The sequence below is a fragment of the Colius striatus genome, chromosome 12 (assembly GCF_028858725.1).
Source record: "Colius striatus isolate bColStr4 chromosome 12, bColStr4.1.hap1, whole genome shotgun sequence".
NCBI classification, from domain to species: Eukaryota; Metazoa; Chordata; class Aves; order Coliiformes; family Coliidae; genus Colius; species Colius striatus.
In genome coordinates this window covers 1,019,966-1,041,454 of record NC_084770.1, presented here as the reverse complement: position 1 = coordinate 1,041,454, position 21,489 = coordinate 1,019,966, and the positions used below count along the sequence as shown (strand labels likewise).

The following is a 21,489-nucleotide window of genomic DNA, read 5'->3' as shown; positions in this document are numbered from 1 at the left end:
TCCTTTTGTATCAACTCCTGCTCTTCCCTTACTTACAGCAAGGTTACGTCACTGGCTCCAGTTAAACTAGACCCAGCTTGAGCCAAGTAGAGGTGAAGCTGAATCAAACCCACTCTGTGAATACTAGTGTCTAAAGAAGTTCAAGCAGACACAGAACCCATACCAAATGCAATCCTCCCAGACTTGCTGCACTATCTCCCATTTAAACACTCGTGTGAGAAGCACCTCTTCAGTTCCCAATGCACCAAATGCTCCTTGGAGCCCCCGTGAAAGAAACGTTATTTCCAAAACAAGTATCAAAATGCAGGTATTAGGGAGAAAGAGACAGGGGTAACGTTATCCCTGCTGGTGCTAGAGTCCCTATTCCGTGATACTTGTTTATCCCTCCTGAGAGGCCAAAGGAAGAAGGAGGAAAGGGCATTCTATTGCCCTGCACATCGTATGGGGTTACTTGGTGCCTGTGCAGTGCCTCAGGGGTCTGATCTCCATGGAGGGCTTTATCCCCACCACACACTGATGCTGCACAGAGCAGGACACAGTGTTCCTCTTCTGCCTTGAAATAAGAAGACAGAAAAACCCAAGGAAACCACTAGCCAGCTTCCTATTCTTGAGTGTCAGACAGTTGGAATGCTTGCATTCAAACAAGAGGAAGTGGAAAAAACCAACACACTTCAGTTCTATCACCTGAAGAACATTCCTCTGTTTGTGACCTGCTCTTGCAGGGGGGGTGGACAAGATGATCTTTCGAGGCCCCTTCCAGCCCTTGAGATTCTGTGACTGTTCATTGCTGTTCCTTGGAGTGATTTTGCTTCCAGACCAATGGTCTCACACAAACTTGGGGCACTGCTCTGGAATTAGCAGGAGCCTGCTACCACTTGCAACAGCCAGTTTGCCTGTGGTCACTCTGTTTGAGGGGTGTCAAGCACTGAACATCACAGATTTGGTTGGTTTCGTATCAGTTTACTGTAGTGTACAAGAAAGATCTGGGAACTTGTCATTCACTGTTAGATACTTACCCTTAATAGCCTTACACACATTCCATCTTTAGACCAAGACTGGTTTAGGTCAGTGCTGAGGACTTAAAAGTAATGTCTAATGGGAAAAGCAGCACAGGGATCAGCAGTGATGCCCCACAAGAGTCTTGTGGAATGACCCCTTCTTGAGGGTGAAGTTACAACCACTAATAGCAAGAGAAACATTTCAAAGTAGGAGAGAAGCACTGCAAAATGAGATCAGGTGACACAGGTAAGGAGAGAAACAACCATGAAGAGAAGATTAGGGAGCAACAACTTTCAATTCTCAACTGGTAAGTTACCTGCAGAAAAGATATCAATGCATCTAGATAAGCTCAGAAGGAATTACATGTCAGATTTGTGCTGAACCTGGTACGGTTATTTGTAGTGTTTATAGGCAAGGTTCAAATGGCACTTAAACTAAATCCCAGGTCTGCACTTCTTGTTAACAGCCTAGCAACAACACAAATAAATGTTTATAACTGAGGAGCTGTAAGTCAGGACCAGGCTCAAATTTATGAGATTCCTGCCAATTTAATTTGAGGTACCTTTGAAGCAGTTTGTGCCCTTGGGTTCTCAAAAGGACAGCTGACACCAGGAGAGAACTCAGCACGAGAACATGAATGTTGTCATGGAAGAGAGCATACAAAAAAGCTGCAGAACAATGGGAGTCATCACTTGCACACCTACACAGATAAACAGACCCACACAGAGCAAACACAGCTAACGGTGCAAATGCTTCGTTTCAGCGCAGTCTGCTCCTCAGAACACACAAATCCCCATGGAAAAGGCAGCAGGACAAAGTAGACTGCGATGGAGTTGGAAGTGTTGCTCAAGTCTGTTTCCACCTTCATGCTCCCATTCAGCAATCAGTGACTGTTCTCTTGAAACATCAGTGTGCGGAGCGAGGAGCAACGGCCAGACACATAGATGTGCTGTCATCTCTTGATGGAAGCTCGAGCACCTTTCCAGAGCCCCTTGCCAACCTAATCAAACTGTGCCATTACAGATTCTTTGGACAAGGCTTCTAATAAAGCATTTCCTGCCTCATTTCCTGCCAAAACTTAGAAATGCAACTCGACATTCTGCAGTAATTCATCTGGGCTTGGTGGCGTGGCGTAAAACTTGTCATTCCTGTTCTTTCTTTTGCAGTCCTGTTGCTGCTTAAGTCAAGGCAAGATTTTAGCACTGGAATGGAATAGATATAACTCCAACATCTGTACTGTGAAGGAGAAGAAAATGAAACAGAAGAATAAACCATGCTCTTTCACTCCATCCCTCCATCAATCAAACAGAGAAGCAGGAATCTCTCCTGCTACTGAGAGCATCATGATTTTATCCTTTACTCAACAGAATGATGAACAGAAAACCAAACCCCTGAAGTCTGAAGGACACTTTTATTGTTTCTTGCTGAGAACTGATTGCACAAATAAACAGGTATCAGTGCTGCTGATCCAGATCACACTGGACTTTATGCTGATACACTATAAAATGACAGGGCTAAAAAGCTTAGAAATTGGGCAGTGTTCTGCTTCTGGACAGTAATTACCATAAAGAATATCAACCAGCAAGAAGGTGTTTTTTCCTCAAGGCCACTGTCCCAAATCTGTTGGTTTTCTTTGTTAAGAACCTCTGGCATGTGTGTGGCCTCTGTCAGAGTTTCCTGTACTCTAAACTTTCCACGTCTCTGTTCATGGAAACAAGGAAGCTGGATGCAGACTATTCAAACCCAGGAAACAACCCGAGATGACACCCTGCAAATTAACTGAACAACAGTGCAACTTCACTGAAGCCATGCAAAACTAGGCCAGAAAAAGCCTGAAGGCAACTGGAGATCCTTGGTTGGTGAACTGGGGCACCTTCCAGTGTCCCCTTGCTGCCTTCCTTTTCTACCAGGATGCAGTCAGATGCAGCACAGAAACCCAAGCGACAGACAGAGATTAATTGCACCGGAGCCTCTGTCTTGCTGCCACTGAAACCAACTGCTCTGAGCTACAAGTTTGCATGAACAGGCCAAGCCTTTTTTCTGTCAGAGCCATGAGCCCTCTTTTGTCCACTCCAGATAAGATCACCCCTACAAGAGCTCTCCTCAGCGTGACACCTGATCTCTCGACAGCTGGATGGGACACAGCCCAGCTCTCGCCGCTGCAAGAGCTCTGAAGAGAAAGCTGGAGACCGAGTCCTTTAGTGTGCCTCCCCTGAGACTGTGAACCACAACTGCTACTCGGCCTTGAATTTCGTTACTAATTGTTGAAACTAAACCCAGATTTTTCTCATAAGTGGCTAAGAATCCTGTGACAGGTTCACTTAGTTCTGTGGCTTCCAGCCAAATAAACCAATTCCATCGTTCTGAGGCTGAGAGCTTGCCGAGTGCCTGCATTTACAATGCTTGCTTTCCAGATACGGAGGAATAGAGATGAAGAGGGGATGGGAGTGGCACCAAATGGGTAAAAGAAAAACAAAAGGGATATTTTTAATTACAAAAGGAGTTTTTTCTCCAGTGTGTGAGAAACTGAGTTAACACGTGGAGGCTCTGCACAACGTTTGCACTGACCTCCTGAGACTGTGACGGCAGTTGCCACCTCTGGTAAAGGCTGCTCTAGGAAGCAAAAGAAAAAGCAAACACTTTTGACACAAGAATATGGCAGAGATGTTCTCTAACCTTCCCACTGAGGCAGGCAATCAGCTGTAGTCCCTTTCAATCCAAACACAATAGGTTTTACATCCGTTATACTTGATGGTACGTTATCATGTGAATTTATAGTATGCCACTCATGCCACGAAAGCTGTGGGCACGCAGCTGCAAAGCAGCTCACTCATTTCTGCTGAACCACTGCACCTTTCCATGGGAGAAGAGCAATCACGAGGCAGCCTGAGCAGAGCAACAGCCTCACCTTGCACTAACTTGTTCATGGGGCGTTCTCCTAACAGCTCATCCTTCAGCGACACTTCCCCTCTCCCAGACACGGAGAACTCTAATTAGATACAAACAGGAGCCAAAACTAAACAATTATATGAATGTTGAGAAAGCTGAATCCCATATTTAAAGCCCATATCCACGTTTCTTTCTGGTACTAATGCAGTGACTCCATGTTCCTGCCAACTGACAGGAGAAAGCTGCTCTTGCCTCCTGAGCTAGTTTACAATTCACTGTCTTCATAAAAACTTCTTCAGAGCTGTATGGTGCCGTTATAGAGGAAAGGAAAAATGTAATATCCAGTACCTGCCCAAGCTACTGAAGTGACTCTGCTGTGACTAAGTCAAAAAGTCTCCTTTCAAAGGCCAGGTTTCTCCTACTCCCCCTTTTGTGTGCCTCGGAGGCAGCTTTTCTAACCTGAATAAGCTGAAGTTTTAACATTTTTGGTCCTTGTGCCCAAAGATCATTTGGACAGAAGTTTGGATACAAGTTTGGATACTTCCCATATCACAAAACTCCAGTGAGATGACCCACGGAGGTGAGGATTGCAGTTTTGACACTGCTCCAGATACGCTCCAACAGCAGTGACACACTCTGTACCTGTGTCCCATTCTACTACCAGTGTTTTCTTTATAAAGAGCAGAACAGTAGGACAGAAAGGCTAGCTGATGAAGTCAGAAATCATCAGAGGAAGCCTTACAACATCATGAATGATTTGGCCATTCACATAGCTCAGTTCCTCCATTTAATTCAATCTTACATTGAACTAAGACTGCAAAAGAAATACGGGTCCATTCAGTGCTGTATAGATAGCTGCATTTGTAGAGAGGACATCTGTCTTCTAAGAGCAGCACTGAAAGTACTGACCAGATGGACAAGAGCTTTTAGCACATTAAGCATGTTCTGCATTGATCTAGTGACCCGAGGCCAAGGAGCTCCAGATATTTCCTTACATGACCTCAAGGCATTGGTCCCGCTTACATTCCCAACCAAGCAGAGCCCTTACAAGCACCTTTCTCTTGCTTACACTCTTCCTCCCTCTCCTGTGACAGCACCAGCTGTGTGTTGAACAGAACGCAGAATGAGTTCCTCAAAGCTTGCCTGTAGCTGTGCCATACAGGCTTGGAGGTGTGATTTAAAAGCATGGCTTAGAAGCATGTGAACTTAAAAGAGACTTTAAACAAGTAGGCCTTTGTTTTAACTCACATCATTGAGCAAGGTGGGAAAAAAAGATTATGTGCCATGCAGCATAACAGTTCTTAGCTTTAGCTGTTAGTCATGTTTAAATTAGTTATAAATAGGAAGGGGGAAAAGAAGGTCAGCAATCAGAATGAGCTGGAATAACCAGCTCCTAAGCTGAGTTCCCTCACCACTATAAACACTTGCTTAATTATTTTCTGGAGCACGAAGCCTGTATTCTTCATTGCAGAAATCCACTGAGATTCAGAGATACTCACAGCCAGTAGCTGGGTTTGTTTGAAGGGAGAACTGTTTGTGCTCTATCCTGCGGGAAGCTGATAACACCCAGTCCTTTCCGCCTTGTATTCTCTCCTCGCTGACCCCAGAGAGACGCCATCACACGAGACACTGATGTTATAGCAGTATGTGCTACACAAGAGATCCTGAGCTAGCCAAGACCTTAACAGCTGACACTCTGGGAATTCTCTAGGGTGCTCTTATCTACGTTAGAGGTATTTTCCCACACGTTACACAGCGGAATTCAGAATAATTCAAGATGTCGTGGTTCATGCAGATGGAGCATCTTGCTCGAGTTTAACATATCCATCTTAACTTGGTTTAAACTTTCACAAATATATATTCCCATGAAAAAGGGAGTTAAGAGCCATATAAATTCCTCAGTATGTAAGTATCTCTACTGACTTCCATGTGACAAAGCTGTTCTCAGATCTTTTCTGCACTAGATAAGAGCCTCTAAATCTCACCCACAACAATATAGTTGACAAATACAACTGTTCTTTTTATTTTCATGAGCAGTTATTTCCAGATTTGAGATTGGCCAAGCTTCAATCCAGAAAACAGACTTTTCATGACGGTCCTCAAATAACTTCAGAAGTCAGGAAATACCCCAGTTAGGAAAGGGGTGGATTCATCCTGCCTGAGGTATTTGGCACACCGAACATCCCACATCTCCCACATGTTCAAAGAATCCATCTTTCAGTTCCTGCATGGTCTCCAGCTGAGTGTTACACTGATGAGTGCTTTATCATAGCCAACCCCTAGCCATACAGTATACAGGAGAAACTATTGATCATCCAGCAAGTCAGTTGCACTCCTCCTATTGTGATTTATATTGTCATTACAGTCCAGCTACACCTCAAGTGCCAAGTCCCTTCCCCTCCAACACTAGTTAGAGCACAAGGAAGAAAGTGTTCTCATTAAGAAAGTCTTTTGAGAGAAAGCCTCGGGGAGAAGTTATTTCCCAGTGGAAGCAATCGTGCTGTGGACAGTCTGCAAGAAGATAAACTTCTGCATTTGTTTCAAGGTATTTAAAAAACTGATTTAGAAGCTCTTTACTTACAGCATTTGCTGGAGTGATGGGAACTCTCCTCACAGCTACCTTGCTCACTCCTTCAGCAGACCCTGAGACAGGAGGGACTGTACTGCACAACCCTCCTTGTGCTGAGATATAACGTACTAGTGTAAGCACATGGATAAACAATTAACATGCACGTGTTGTAATCCCAGATGTGATGTCCTGGCATATCACATGACAAGCAGTTTAAACTTTGCCTCTGTTTCTGCATTTATAAAAAGTGCACAGACCATCCCAGCTGAGCATGGCATAGGGATTAACAGTTATACTGTAGAGGAATTTGAAGGCACACAGTGTGCACACACACACTCCACATGTATGCATCCACATCGACAACAGCAGCCCTTACATACCTTTGCTAGGTAATGGCTTTGTTTTATGATATGGATCCAAGACTGGGAAACTAATGGGAAACAAACATTTCTCCAGTTTTGTGCAGGCAATCTAGTTCAAAAGAGCTCCAGGGTGATGCATGCAACAGATAATCCCATTAAAAAACCTCCATTCTGTTGTTAAAATACTTCAGGCCAGGTGGCAAGTGGCACTTTCCCTGGGTATGAAAAGTAAGCAAAGTTCTTCACTGCCTTTTGGAGATGATTCCTAAGCTATTAATAAATACAAACTGACATCCAGATATAGGAAGAATCTTCCATTTTAATGCACCCAAAGAGTTTGCTGCTGGTGCTGCTTCCTTCATATGCTGGGCCAGTCACAAAGGAGCTCTCTTAATGGTTTTGGTGACAAGGGTGAGGAACAATGCACGGTTCCCCCAGGTGTTATGGGAGAAGCAACCCCTGCACTTGACAGCCCAACTGTTTGGGACAAATATAAAACCTGTGCTGAACAGTTACAAAACCTAGCACCAGCCCCCCACTCATGCATCACCTTACAGTTTAGCAACACAAAAGCTGGCTGTTCAAACAGCATGCATAACCCAGTCTTAGCACTGTCAAGCAAACATCAAAACTTGCCTGAGCAAGCCGAGACAGACAGCCAGGTTAAGAACACTTTCTACTTGCTTCCCTGAAATACCCAATAACACAGGCAATGATCCAGCTTTGGTAACACACGACTTCCACTGCCCTGGCTGGACCTTTTGCTGGGATGGAAATGGGAGAGAATTTCCTACTGCCTACAGTTTCCTATTCCTTCCAGTTTCCTATTCCTATTCCTTCCTTCCTATTTCCTACAGGTGGTGAAATCCTATTAGAGTGAACAAAATTGTTCTCATCAACCAACTTCAAAGGTTCAGACAAAACAAATATATTTCTCCTGCTGACAGCTAATATTATAAGCATGCTGGAAACGTTTCAGCTAGCTTCAGGAACATTTCTTTGGAGGAACTGCTGTCACAGGCAGGTTAACACCTAGATAAGAACTGCTGGCATACGCATAAGCCAGAGGAATCTTCAGTAATGTTTCTTAGAAAAGGAAGTTCAGGGAAGACCTGACACACAGACACACTTGACCAACAGGCCCATGAAAGCGGTATGACTTCAGCCCCTGCTTGAGCAAGGAGGATACTCCAGGACTCGCAAAGCCAAGGATATGTGATACGCCTCTGTGCATCACCATGTTTGGCCACGCTGATCCACTCGTTTGCCACGCTGCTAGCTTAGCACACAGCAGTCTGCTTCTTGAACAGAGAAAACTAATAGGACTGTGTACCACTTGTATCATCACAGACAGTGCAAGCTAATCCATTTCAAGGCATTAATCCAGACTTTTGAGACCTCCCTGGAGCTCTGATTGGCTTTCAGGGAAGACACCTTTCTTGAACGCATCGCTCCATCACAGAAGCTGCTACAAGCACCACGTCACAGTGTGAAAGCCTTCAGACTAGCGAAGGTAAATCCACAACGCTTTCAGCTGTCTGAAGGTCGTTAACACACTACAGAAAAAGTTCAAAAGTCATACAGCAGTTGTCAAATTATTGTTCTAAGGAGCTTCCTAAATCATACTATAAAAAGATATTCTTAGTAGTTAGCAGTTAAAGACCTTATTTAGGAGTCAGGGACAAGCGCCTTTGAAATGTACTAAGCTAGCTGCCTCACATACTATACTTATTCACACTAGACTTCTCAAGTATTTCTCTTGCATGTTTTAGTCCCAAATTATTCCTTTAGTGAAGACCAAAGATTTTATGGTTATTTAACAAAAAGCTTTGCTGGTAGCTAACACATCATCTAATAGCTGAAAATCCCAGTCAACACCGTGTATGTGTGGTTTCTTCCTTTATCATCCTCAGTTATGGACTTATTATCTCGTTTTTCTTCTATTCCCAACCTCAGGTACTCCTTTTAGAACCAAAATTTTAAGTACACTTCCTCCTGGCATTGAACAACTTCCTGATACCCCCTTTATGGTGGTTGTTACATCAGTCCTCATGACTTACAACCAAATCTGAGTTCACACCAATGGAATTGTGGCAGCTGTTTTTCACTCCCGTTTTGACATACCCGAGTCATGAGAGGTACATAGAGCTACCCCTCTCTTATTAGAAACAGTCAATGACAGGGTCACTCTTTAAAATGTGAAAATCGACACTCACATATCACTCTGATTTTTGTTTTATGTCAATAGTTGAAGCTGACATTTTGTAAATAAATGAAATGATGCTCTCACCTTAAGTGCTGGTGCATCTGTCTGCTTGGAGCTTCTGAACACTTGGAGCTTCTGCTTGGACTTCTGAACACTCTGGGCTGAAAACTGGCAACTGGCTATTAAAGTGTAACTGCTGAAAATAATAATTGGCTAATTGTGAGTTTCTGTAATACACGTGTCTGCTACGTATGACTGGCTGCATAAACAGGGGGCAGGTTGATGTGATCTAGCAAAACTCATGAAAGCACTCTGAGTAGTGTTAAGAAGCGCATCCTGAGACAGTGATACCTCACTTGAAAGATGTATGTGTATTCATTAAATGTGACTGTTGAGATGAAAAGTTGTTTCTGATGTCAGCAGGGCTATACTTCATAGGCCTAAAACTGACCTATTAAAAAACAGGAGACTCTTCAAGAATTAGAACAAAAGTAATCCCCAAATAAAAATCTCAAGACACAACCAGCATTTGAAAACAGATACATGGGTTTTCTTCCCATATTCTGGAACACGTAAGGTTCAGAGTGCTGGAGTATGGCCATTCTCTCCAGGATAAGATCGGTTTGGACCACACTGCAGGACTCTTTCTGAGCACAGGGGACTACTTTGACAACAGCTTTCAAACTGCAGAGGACGAAGAGTCCAGTCACGGGCATCTAAGCAAAGATGACACAGCTTTCCAGTAAAGTAAGAGGGCCCTGGCATTTCAGCTCTCGCTTCAGCACCCAACGGTTCTGAGCATGTCTAATCAAAATAACAATGCGAACCTCTTCCACTGATGACAGCACTCATCGTAACAGTACAGGTCTATGAACTGTTGGTCACAAACCACAATGCACAACCTCTGCAGTTCAACACAAGCAGCTTTTCCCTCGATAGGCAGAATGGGCATATTAGAAAGTGTGACTGAATTTGCCTGAAAATTCAAGATGTGTTGCAAGTGGGAACTACTGGCTGACTCAGAGTTCAAGTCCTACTTCTAGCAACTTAAGGGATTGAGAAGGGTTAGGCAGTAAGAGATCTTTAAAGTGAAAGAAGAAGGCTTAATTTCTCAAGTATTGAAGTAATCAAGGCACCAGAAGATGACAGACTGGAAGAAAATGTTAGTTCAAGAAATGGAAAATACAGGTTGTTCACATCTTTTGAAGAAATAACACACTGCTCAGACAAAGCCTGTTTGTGAAGTGAAAGAGCAGAATTAAACACTGTACCCAAACAATGGCTTGAATAAAGAAAGGCAATATTGAGTCATTAAAGTAGTATTACATTTCAAAATCAAAGCTACCAGTAGGAACAATAGGAATCTTGATAAGTATAACACAGTATGGTTGTTAAAAATACAGGACTCCACTGCAACAATGGTGAAGTTAATGGTGAAGTCTTTGGCCTGGTCAAAGGCTCTACTGGAGTCAAGCTATGTACACACTAGAAAGATGCTATCATTAAACAGATATGGAAATATCATCAAAGAATCAAAGGAAAACTTCAGGGCAAAAAAAAAAAGGCTGAAGATAATTTCTTTTGGATGTGTTTCAAATACAACACCAACCAGAACAGTATCATCAACGATGGAAACACCACGCGGACGCCTGGAACAAGAAGCTCCAGTTTTATCCCCCTAGAAAAGATGCTGAGGCATTTCCTTATCTGAAAGGGTCCCTATGCATATAGACTCCCTTTCCTGTACAGCGGATCAAGTACTTCCCTTAATGTGGGCTTTAATCTAAATGACCCCTACTGTACTTGCTTCAGCAGTCAGGATAAATTTTTTCAGTCTTTGTCCTTGCAGAACTACCCAAGTCACATCTGTCTTCTCTTTCGGGAAAAAGGTACAGGTGTTGAGATAGAGAAGAGGAAAAGGCAAAGAACAGAAGAAGGTAATCCTGTCTCTTGCCATTTGAGGCACGTTAACAGAGGGGACGGTTGACTGATTATGATTATACTCTGTGATTCTTGTGCTCCGTGTTCTTTCCCCATCTCCGCTAGGAAAGCCAAACCTGTCAGGAAACTGGCGAGTCAGCATGCTGCTGCTGTTTGTCTTAGCTATGAGGCATTGATTTTTTTCCCCAACACTTTGATACAGGGTCACAGGTATGCTAACTAAAATCTTTACTGAGAGCAAAAGGGTCATGGCAGCAAGAGCTCCTAGTTTAAACAAAAAAGTCACAGCTATTTTTGCAGTATTTGTTCAGACATTTACATTTTCTGAGAGACCTGACAGGGAAAAAGTACAAAAAAGACTTTTTTCTTTATGTTGTTTAAGATAAAAAAGGAAAGAACAACGCAGGCTCTTCAAAAGGATTTTCTTTCAAAAGCCACTGAACGTTTTCCTGTAGTCAGGTATCTTACACATGTGTGTATCTAAACACAGGAACTCAGGCTAAAACACAGAGTAACTCCAATACATGGAAGCAGTTTTTACAAGGCAGCACTCTCAGTTCTTTAGCTCTTGTCATTTCAGTGTATTTGAAATTAGACAATAAAAAGTGTCCAGGCATTATGAAACTCTAACCAAGACTATTTGGCCAGAACTTCAAGATCAATATGAACCAAAAAGCAAATTTGGTGTATTTTACAACCAAAAAAGCAAAAGCAGCTCAGGAAGCTGAGGGCTCTCCCCCCTCATACAGAGGAGCTCCATAAAAGGAATGATAGTATTTCAGTCTGCAGGGAGGTGTAATCGAAGGATCTCTGCTTAATAGGCTGCAGATTAATTATAAAGCAAAACACACAGTCAGATCATAAAAAGTTAATTGCAGATCACTGTTTTCTTGTTTAAATTGGCAGGAAATGGTGAAATATTTCCCCTATAAAAACATAGGTGAGCTGTTATGTGGAATTTAACATTAATGGGGTAAAGGAAGGGAAGTAGTTGCCTCTGAAAGACACAAAGTCACTGGGCAGGCAAGGTCTGTACATTAACATACAAGCCTGAGGTTTGTGATCAAAGCCAGCTTTAAGACAGGTCACTTCAGAGATGTTTTAGGCTGTGAATGAATAGAACACTGGGTGCTATTTACTAGATACTTTGTGTGAAGCTTTGAGATGTACAGGGGAAAGAGTTATGTAATTAGTACTGCTAAGAGACTCAGGTTCCAGTTAGAGGCGGACAATAGGAGTTTCTTAATTCCTTGTGGATCATCATTGGCACAGAGATGGCCCAGAACGCTTCATGTGCTTAGATCCAGTCAGCAGTTTGTAGGGATGAAGCAGCACTCAGTATAGCATATCACACTCGTGAGGCTCAGCACAGAAATGAGAGTGGAGGCATGCCATTTAATACAAGTAGAAACAACTACAACTTATTATTTGATGTGCTTTTCATTTGACAACCTCCTTCTGCATGGACCTTTACTGAACACACTTTTTTCCAGTCAAGAGATAGATATCTTAGGCTCCAATAACCATGCACTGGTAAATAGCTCCTCCTTTGGCAGTTAACACACAAGACTATCTGACACACCCTCTTCAGATCTGAAACTTGACATGCTACAGTACAGAGGTGTTTAAGGCTCTTTGTGTCTTGGTGGCAATAACCTCCGAAGGACTCTTCAGAATCTGACACTGGATTTGCAGCAGAATAGAAGAGTGAATAAAAATGCATCAGACATTACAGAAACTGTGTTGCCTTGAATCTATGCCAGTAGTTATTGTTTTCCTCGTGCATTCTACTTGAATCCCTTTAGAAAAAGTAACTTTTTTGTTGTTGTTTTCAGGGTCAATCACCATTTCAGAAACAAGCGAATTGGTTACAGGTTACTTAAGCTCTGTGTTCCTCCCCTGCTTCATGTAGTCTTCAAACACACTAACAGCTTTGTTTAGGATGACATTTGCTTCTGATGTTTAAGTACCATGCTCTTCCATCCACATCAAGCAGAAGTCCATAAAAAAAATCTTGAGTCTGCAGCTATCACAACTGCAATTATTAGGAATTAAGGACCATGCCTCATCTTTGCTCAAAGCACAATTCCAGTCAATAATGGAAAATTTCTCTCTGCTCTACTATTGCCAGGAAACACAAGCATAAACACAGAGAAGCTCTGTGGATTCAGACCCTGCCACTTTGGCTTTCTAAAGCAAGCACAAATTCAAGCAATCACAGACAAAATGCCACCTGTTTTAAGCATTACTACCACAAATTTGGTAAAGTTGCTGCCAGCTATTTGGAGTTTAAAATAGGAGACACAAAGCAGGGACCTTGGTTCTACGACTGCCATGCTGTTCTCACACTTTTTGAGACGTACAAAAGCTATAACCTGTAAGTGACAGAAGGATGTACAGCAAGGAGACTCGGAGCATGTGATGCATTCAATAAGCCAGGTATTCCTAACTGACTTTAAAATCAGTTGTGTTCCATCTGTGCAGTCATTCTTTGCTTCCGAGTCAAAGTAACTGGAATACCCTAACTGTAACTCCTTTGACTAATCTCTCTCATGATTCTTCTGTGGCTCTGCTTGTCACTGTTGTGACTAACATATGGGTTGGGAACATGCTGGCGAGGAGTCATCTAGGGCTCTGATGAGAGCCGGAGGCGTGGGCATTGCATACAAATATGACTCAGATAAGGCACATCAATTCCACCTTTGAAACCGACTCACGGAGAAGTTTTCTTAAATAGCTCTGGGCCTGCGTATCCTGAATGACTTTCTAGAAAACAGGTCCCAGGTTACACTCCTCCAGTTTCTCCAACAGGCAGCCAGAAGCTTCCGCTGACTGCTGAACAAACCCATTCAGTTCAACCCTGCAAATCGATGAAGGAAGAGGCCACAAGAGGAGGCTAATCTCTTCCTCCTTCCTAGAAGAAACAGATGGCCCAGAGCGAAGGCAGCACTGTAATAATCTCCAAGTTATAACATAATCTCCTCTAGCACTGCTTTCTGAAGAGGTAATACGACCTCTTCCTAATATCCTCACATTGAACTAAAGACCTGCAGCGGTCTCTTGCAGCGAAGAGCTTCAGCACACGTACACAGGCATGTCCCACGCCAGGTAAGCCTGCAGCTCTTCCATCGGCCGACGTCAAGCTCACACTCGCAGACTACACATGATTTTTCACCTAAAGCCTCTACAGCAGTAATGAACTCCAATTTTCTTCAATCACACCAATTTTCTTCAATCACAGACTCCTTTCAAGATGCGACACACAAGTTCACAAGGTGGCGTTGCTCCAGATCATGTTAGTTTGGAAGAGCTATACACACACTAAAATTGTGCAAGGAGTGACAGAGAACAGGCCCTCTATTTGGCATTTCAAATTGTCAACACAGGACCGTTCGGTAGAGCCCTGAAAACAGGGCACGGCATTGCCTTGGCCAAGATGGTTCACACAAAGTGAGACAAACTGTGGTGGAATACATCAGCTGTGCATTTAGAGTGGATCATTCCTTAAAGACTGTCCTTACCCTGAGAGCACCTATCAAGGGATTCAGTTCCATTATTTATAAAATCCCAGCCAGTTCTTTTAAAGTAATTCTTTCTAGAACGTTTAAAATGAAAGAAAAAGTTGACTCTCAAGGGCTTTCCTCGGAATAGTACACTGTTTCAGTTGCACAGGGTGAAACAAGGGCAAAAGGCAAAAACCGAGCTCTAGGTAAAGAGTGTTTGCAAGTTTCTAAGCAGAAAAACAAAATGACTGTGTTATGACACAACTTTTGTTTAGAGGTGACCAAAAACCAGCCAAATACATAGCTTTGCCCAATCAGGTTAAGTGTACGCTCAAACAGGGACACACTGAAGGATGCACCCTTGGCTTTGCCAACACAAGAAAATCAAAATAGCAGCTGCAGTTAAATGTGGTACACTAGCCACGGGTCTGAAGCTCGGGTAAATACAGTACCTCAGACTTAAGGCACCTATTTCATGAGTTCCATCTTTCTGCTACCAACTAAAGGTTACTATGGCAAACAGAAAGATTTCCGCTACAGAACTGTCTGGCCCTTCAGAATTGTCTGGCTCTGAAAGACCAACCTGGCTTTACAGGGGAGTACAACCAAGTGCCCAAGGTTTCGTACTAGACCTGCAGACTTTAAAATACCCACGTTACGGATTTCAGAGAAGCAGCAGGCTACTGAAAACAGCTTTATATTGGTATTTCCCCATCAGACTTTAAGAGACTAGCCTGAGTCGAACTGGTGAGTGGGAAAAACGTCCCTTGCTCCCCGCAGACAGGTATTTCACAACCCCAGCACACACAGATGCACAAAGAATGATAAGCCTAAGCTTTTAAAAAGTGCTGATATTATAAAAATGATTTGGTAAAGCCTTTCATTCTCAAACAGTTGGTCTCTTGACAACGTGTCTCTGCAGCTCCTGAGCACACATATAATAAAAACCTCATCAAGAACAGATCCCTGCAAAGGGACAGATATGTGGTTGAAAGCTGTGAAAGTTCACACTTCTGAAAAATCAAACTAACAAACTGCTGAGCCCTGTTAATTGTTTCTTTAAAAAAATCCAACCCGAAACATAAGCTGCAAATAGCTTATCCGAGAGACTCTGAAACTTGGACTTATCTGTTTAACAGCAGGTTTTACTAACCTGCCGTACATTTCTTACATAAAAATATGTGGCTTACAATTTTGTTTCTAAAGCATATGAAATCTTGAGAAAAAAAAGATATTGACTATGGAAGCAGTCAGGTGCTTTTAAAATCACTAAGAAATCCTTTTGTTGAATATTTTTTGTCTGTAGATGAACTCAGAAACCTGCCTTCTATGACAGACTAGCATGCAAACACATCTACAAAGCCAAGACTAAGGTAGTGTCTTGAGACGGCTCATTAAAAATATAAATCTCCGCGGCAGCTGAAGCAGTGTAACAGAAAGGCAGAGCACACGTGTGAGCTGCGGGAGCAGAGCCAGCCATGCCCTTCCAACACTCTACCGAGCACAGGAGTTCTCCACAGCAACAGGCAGCTTGCAAAAACCAGAGTTTTAAAGGAGCTGGATGCCTTAAAATCCTTTCCACGGGAGCAGTGTGTCTTCAGGAAAATGTCAGCTTAGATACTCTTGCTTTCACGTGCCAGAAGAAAGCAGCAGGACAGCAACAGAGCCTGGGCTGTTTGGGCTGGGGGGGTGGCTTTTGGTGGGAAGAGGTAGGAGAGGAAGCACATGGCATTCCTGCAGCATAATTGATTTGCTTTATTGTTCCTGCAGCTCATCACAGAGTCAAGCTCATGCAAGTGTCCTACAAGGACAACTCCAGAAGATCCAGCTCTGCTCTTGTGTTGGGAGGGCACAGAATCCCATTCCCTCCAGAGGCTAACCAGGGAACTTCCCCACACCTCCAGGGGCTTTCATTCAGCCTTTTAACAGAGGACATGGACAAGTTACTCCTGCATCACTGCACAGATTTTTGTAATTCAGGAAGTCAAATTAAGGAACTGAGTTGGGCTTTTTGTCGGAATCAACTGAAGAGATTAGATCTCTTGCAGTTTTAGGCAGGATAAATCTAAGGGAGCAGCCCACAGAAACAGCTTAGCCTCTGCTTTCCAAAATACCATCATGATGACTCAAAGCACGCATCCTCGTACTAATGCTTTTGAAAAAAAGTCTTCTCGAGCAGTTATACATGCCAGACAGTACAAGGAATAAATAAGCCTCCATTCTCAAAATGTTGGGATTTGCCTTCTATTATAGCCATGAACTGCAGCTGAGTTATCTGATAAACATAGCCAGCTCCAGAGTTCCTTGGAGTCACAAGTTTTACAGCCCCCAAACAAATCAATCTCTTTCTTTTACTGGCTGTGTATAAAACACAACATTTGCTTCAAGAAGTGCTTGTCCAGAAGTCTTTTGAATACAAAATAGGGAAGGTCACTAGCTAGGGGTGAGACAGGGATGTGAACCAGTAGTTTGTTGTTTTGGGGTGGGGTTTTTTTTGGAACCTGACCCGTTAGAGGCAAAACAAGCATCTCTAACTGTTTGCTGTATCAATGCAAAGAAAGACAAAAAGAGAGAGAGAGAAAATCACAGTCTTTGGCAATCTAAGCTCCTAATCATTAAGTCTAACACAGAACAGCAGAACAATAAAAAGAGCAATTGCACTGTAAATTTATGTACCATGCACAGGTTATGGAATGTAGAGCAATAGGGCACTGTGCAGTGACAAAACTGCATTCCTTACAAAGCTAACAGCTCTAAGCTCATGATTTGTACGTGTGGGCAATGCTGAATTGACCTTCATGCTTTCCAACATTCACTAGAAGCAGATTTATTTGTAATCACAAGTCAGCTGTTTTGTTTTGGAAGACAAACATATAGTTGGAGGAACAAAGGTTTAAACTTCCCATTAAGTACCTAAATGCAGAAGCCAGTACATTACCTTTAAAAGCTGAATTTGAAGCCTATACTCCAAAACTCAAAGTAGGTAACGTTAGAGTTGGAGTGAACTCTGCCACAATGGTGGGTTGCTGCTCCTTCTGCTTTTTTCTTTTCTTTTGAGAGAGGCATTTTCATAGTCCAGTTCCATTATAAAACAGTAGCCTCCCTAACATCCACTTTATGTAAGAGCATGTCCTACTTCAACAAAAGAGAGCCAATGCCCACAATGGACAAGTAAAGTTACATTGCTCTCAGTGTAGGGGGCATAACACAAGGCTCTTCTTTTATAACACAGGAAATCCATCCTTTTCTTGTTGTTTTTTTTTAATTATAAGCAAGCATTGCCTTTCTCTTATTCCCCCTTTTATTTAAGACATGAAATAAACAATACTGTGGAGAAGGTCCCTACTAAACTGGACTGCAGCAGAACCGTATCCTAGGACAGTGTTATTTAATAACCAGCAGCTGCTCATTGCACCAAAACCATCCCCAGGATACAACAAACAGTAAATTGTGGTTTTTGTGTTACAGACCAAAGCAGTAAACCTTACATTATCTAAAAATTCCATGCCACAGCTCTTGCACTGCTGAACACAAAGTTCTAAATTAGATTTAAGGGAAGTAAAGAGACTACGTTAAGCAGAACTATTTCTGGATATAGAGAGACATGAGGGAAAGGGACAGGACTAGACATCCAAAGATCAAGACAGTTAAGAAACAAACAGAAGCATATATAGTTCCTGATGTTCCAAAACAAGCACCAAAGAAAATCTTATTTACAAGCATCTGATACAGAGCTGTAGGTTTCTGGCTCTCAACTTCCTATGAGTTGCAGCAGGAACTTCATTGCTACTTCACAACCCCAAGTGCCCTGTTCTCAGGTACCTACACAATGAAACCCCCAGCTGCCAAATAGGATGAGACAGCTAAATACTGAACCTATAGCAGATTTAAGTACAACATGGCCAATGGAAGCTCACAAAGCTCTTAGACAATTCATAAAACCACTCGGATCTTTATGTAAAGGTTAATGGTTTGCTAGCTGAGTGCCAAGGTTCACAAAATGGGCCATTTTTTCTTTCTTTTTAAAATCAGTTTTGAACTTTGTGCTCTTCCTTACAGCACTTCACGGAAATCCTAACAGCAACCAGATGGGCTGAGGATATTTTACTTCTAGGTGTTTTCAAGTACCTTATTAATAAAATAAGAGACTACAGGAAAGACTGAACACTCAGCCCTTTAGATACCTACTTCAGTTTGCTGCCTGACCCAGGAGCAGCATGACAGCAATCTGAGTACAGTACTCGGATGATTAACACTGAAATGGGTTGAAAACAGCCGCAATCATGACAGAGACAATAAAAAAACCCCAGCGTTTGCACACAGATCCAATGAAAGAAAATGATGAAAAACAGCTTAACAAAAACATAGAGAAAAAACCAGCTATGATGCTAAAACATCCTTTCTTAGAAGCCACTTTTCACCGAAGGGATTATGTATGGTATTAACAATATGCATATCAGTAAAGCATATAGCATAAGCAAACATTGGTGTGAGATCTTGGACACCTTTAAGAAGGAAACTTTAAGGCAAGCAGATTACAAAGTGTCATAATAAAAACACTGATATGTCAAGGATGGTGTGTATGGTGTTAAAAATAGCGATCAGTCAAAAACCCTAACTCCTGAAATGAAACACACAAAGCTATATTGAGCTTAAAGAATAGAATCTTTAGAGCTCTTACTATAAGCCACTGTCTTTGTCAGAGTACTTAAACCACAAAATTCTTCCGAAGCTTGCAATTTACGAGAAGACTAAGGCAGGGAAATAAAGGGATAGGAGGGCAGAAATATACTAGGTATATTTTTGGGTGAACACGGGTGAAGGGGAGCGTTAGGATGGTTCTCCCTCTCTCCTGGTGCACCGACAAAGGAGACCCCAGGAACATATACAAAGTAGCCCCTTTCCCTAAAAGATCTCACCTCGCGTCTGCCATCAAGATAAACAGCAAGGAACATATGAAAGGGTGTTTGAGGGACGTTTTCTGCAATGTGCAAAAAACTTGGAGGGGGGTAAAAGAAGGAGGCAAGCGTGAGGAGTGACAGGCTGGTGTGCCTCTCCTCAGTTGCACTACAGAGCAGTTTTATCTGCAGGAAAAGGGGTGCACGGGTTAGGGCAGACTGATGACAACGACCGGCTTGAGGGTACGGTGTGATTCTAAACGGTGACAAGCGAAGCCAAGATAAAGACTAAATGTTTACACAAGAGAGTGACACAAACATACAGGCCTGCTAAGCGGCACTCGGAGGCTGCCAGCGCACAAGTCTGAGGGTGCAGCGTACTACATACGTGGGAGGGAAAGAGGCGCATTTGCCTGGGAACACAGAGAGAGGGTGCAGGGCACAGCCTGGAGGACAGGAGGGGAGGGCAGGTGAAGCGGCTGAGGAAAGGTTCGGGGCAGGCTGGGGCACGGCACCGAGCAGCATGCTGCAACGCACGGGGAGGGGACCGGCAGCGGGAAGGGCCGGGCGAGCGGCGCAGGGTGCGCGGCGGCGGGCGAGCGGCGCAGGGTGCGCGGCGGCGGGCGAGCGGCGCAGGGTGCGCGGCCCGAGGCGCGCAGGGAAGGGGCCGGCGGCCCGCCGTACCTGGGCGTCTTGGCGGCGGCGCTCTCCCGGCGGTCCAGCACTCCGGGCACGCAGTTGGTGAGCTCGGTCCAGTCGGCGTGCAGCCCGCAGCTCCAGCCCGTGGAGAAGCGGGAGAAGAGCCAGGTCTCCCGGCGGTTGGGGCGGTAGCAGGTGCACTTCTTCTGCCCGGGCCGGCAGTCGCAGGGCACCTCCAGCCGCACGTTTTGCACCAGGTGGCGGCCGAAGGTGGTGCCGCCGGTCTTCTGGATGTGCAGGAAGACGATCACGTCCTCGCCCTTCATGTCGAAGGCGAGCTCCCGCTCCAGCTCCCGCACGGGGAAGTAGTACTTCTTCACGTAGTGCGGGTCCGGCGTGGGAAAGAGGTCCAGCTCCTCCGAGTAGGAGCGGCCGCTGGGGGAACCCAGGCTCAGCCCCGGCCCCACGTACTGGTACAGGATAAGCATGAAGCACACCGAGACGGCCACGATCAGCAAGAACTTGCTGGTCCTCTCAACCATGGTCCTTCCCGCACGCTTCATATGTCACCATCTCCCGGGGCTGCCAGCGCTGGGCAGACGGCGGCGGTGCTGGGGGGGGGGCTGGGGGGGCGGGCGGCGGAGCCCGGCGCCTGTGCCAGCCGCCTACCCCCACCGCTCCCCGGAGCAAGAGCCTCCCCGGGGGCGGCGGGCCCCTCCCTGGGTTGCCTCGGCTCCCCGCTGTCCCCGCCCGCCCCGCCGCGGGCAGCGCCGGGAGCGGGGCAGGGGCAGCCCGCAGCCAGCCGCCTCGAAGGGGCCGCAGCAGAGCGGCGAACTTGGGAGAGAAGAGCAGGGGGGCGGAGAGGGACCGAAATGCAAAACCAGCCCCCTCCCGCCCTCCCCCCGCTTCAGGAAGCCAACCCCATCCCGCCGCCGCCTCCGCCGCGGCAACTCCGCCGTGCCCCAGCCCCAGCGGCACCGGCACGGCAGCGCCCGCCCCTGCCGCCGGCTGCACACGGGCTCGGCCCGGCCGGGAGCGAGCGCTTCCTGCCCGCGCCGCCCCGCGCCCGGCATGCACAGCGCCGCCGCCGCCGCCCGCCCCGAGCCCGCCCGGCTGCGGGAACACGGCGAGCGGCTGCGGGCACACGCTGCTCGGCTGCGGGAACACGGCGAGCGGCTGCGGGCACACGCTGCTCGGCTGCGGGAACACGGCGAGCGGCTGCGGGCACACACTGCCCGGCTGCGGGTATACAGCGGGCGGCTGCGGGCACACACTGCCCGGCTGCGGGCACACACAGCGAGCGGCTGCGGGCACACACAGCGAGCGGCTGCGGGTATACAGCGAGCGGCTGCGGGTATACAACGAGCGGCTGCGGGTATACAACGAGCGGCTGCGGGTATACAGCGAGCGGCTCCGCGGGCACACGGCGAGCGGCTCCGCGGGCGGAGGCTCCGCCGCCAGCCCTTCCCGGCACCGCGGCGCG

General features: G+C 45.2%; 1 protein-coding gene across 1 annotated transcript in view; it reads right to left on the bottom strand.

Moving 5' to 3' along the window:
- The window catches only part of HS6ST1 (heparan sulfate 6-O-sulfotransferase 1), a 194,831-nt gene extending 173,938 nt beyond the window's left edge, over positions 1–20,893 (bottom strand). The window contains exon 1 of the mRNA XM_062005980.1: positions 20,052–20,893. Within this exon, the coding sequence (XP_061861964.1) occupies positions 20,052–20,569 (518 nt within the window). The 5' untranslated portion in view covers positions 20,570–20,893. The remainder of the gene's footprint in view (positions 1–20,051) is intronic.
- Positions 20,894–21,489: the final 596 nt, after the last annotated feature.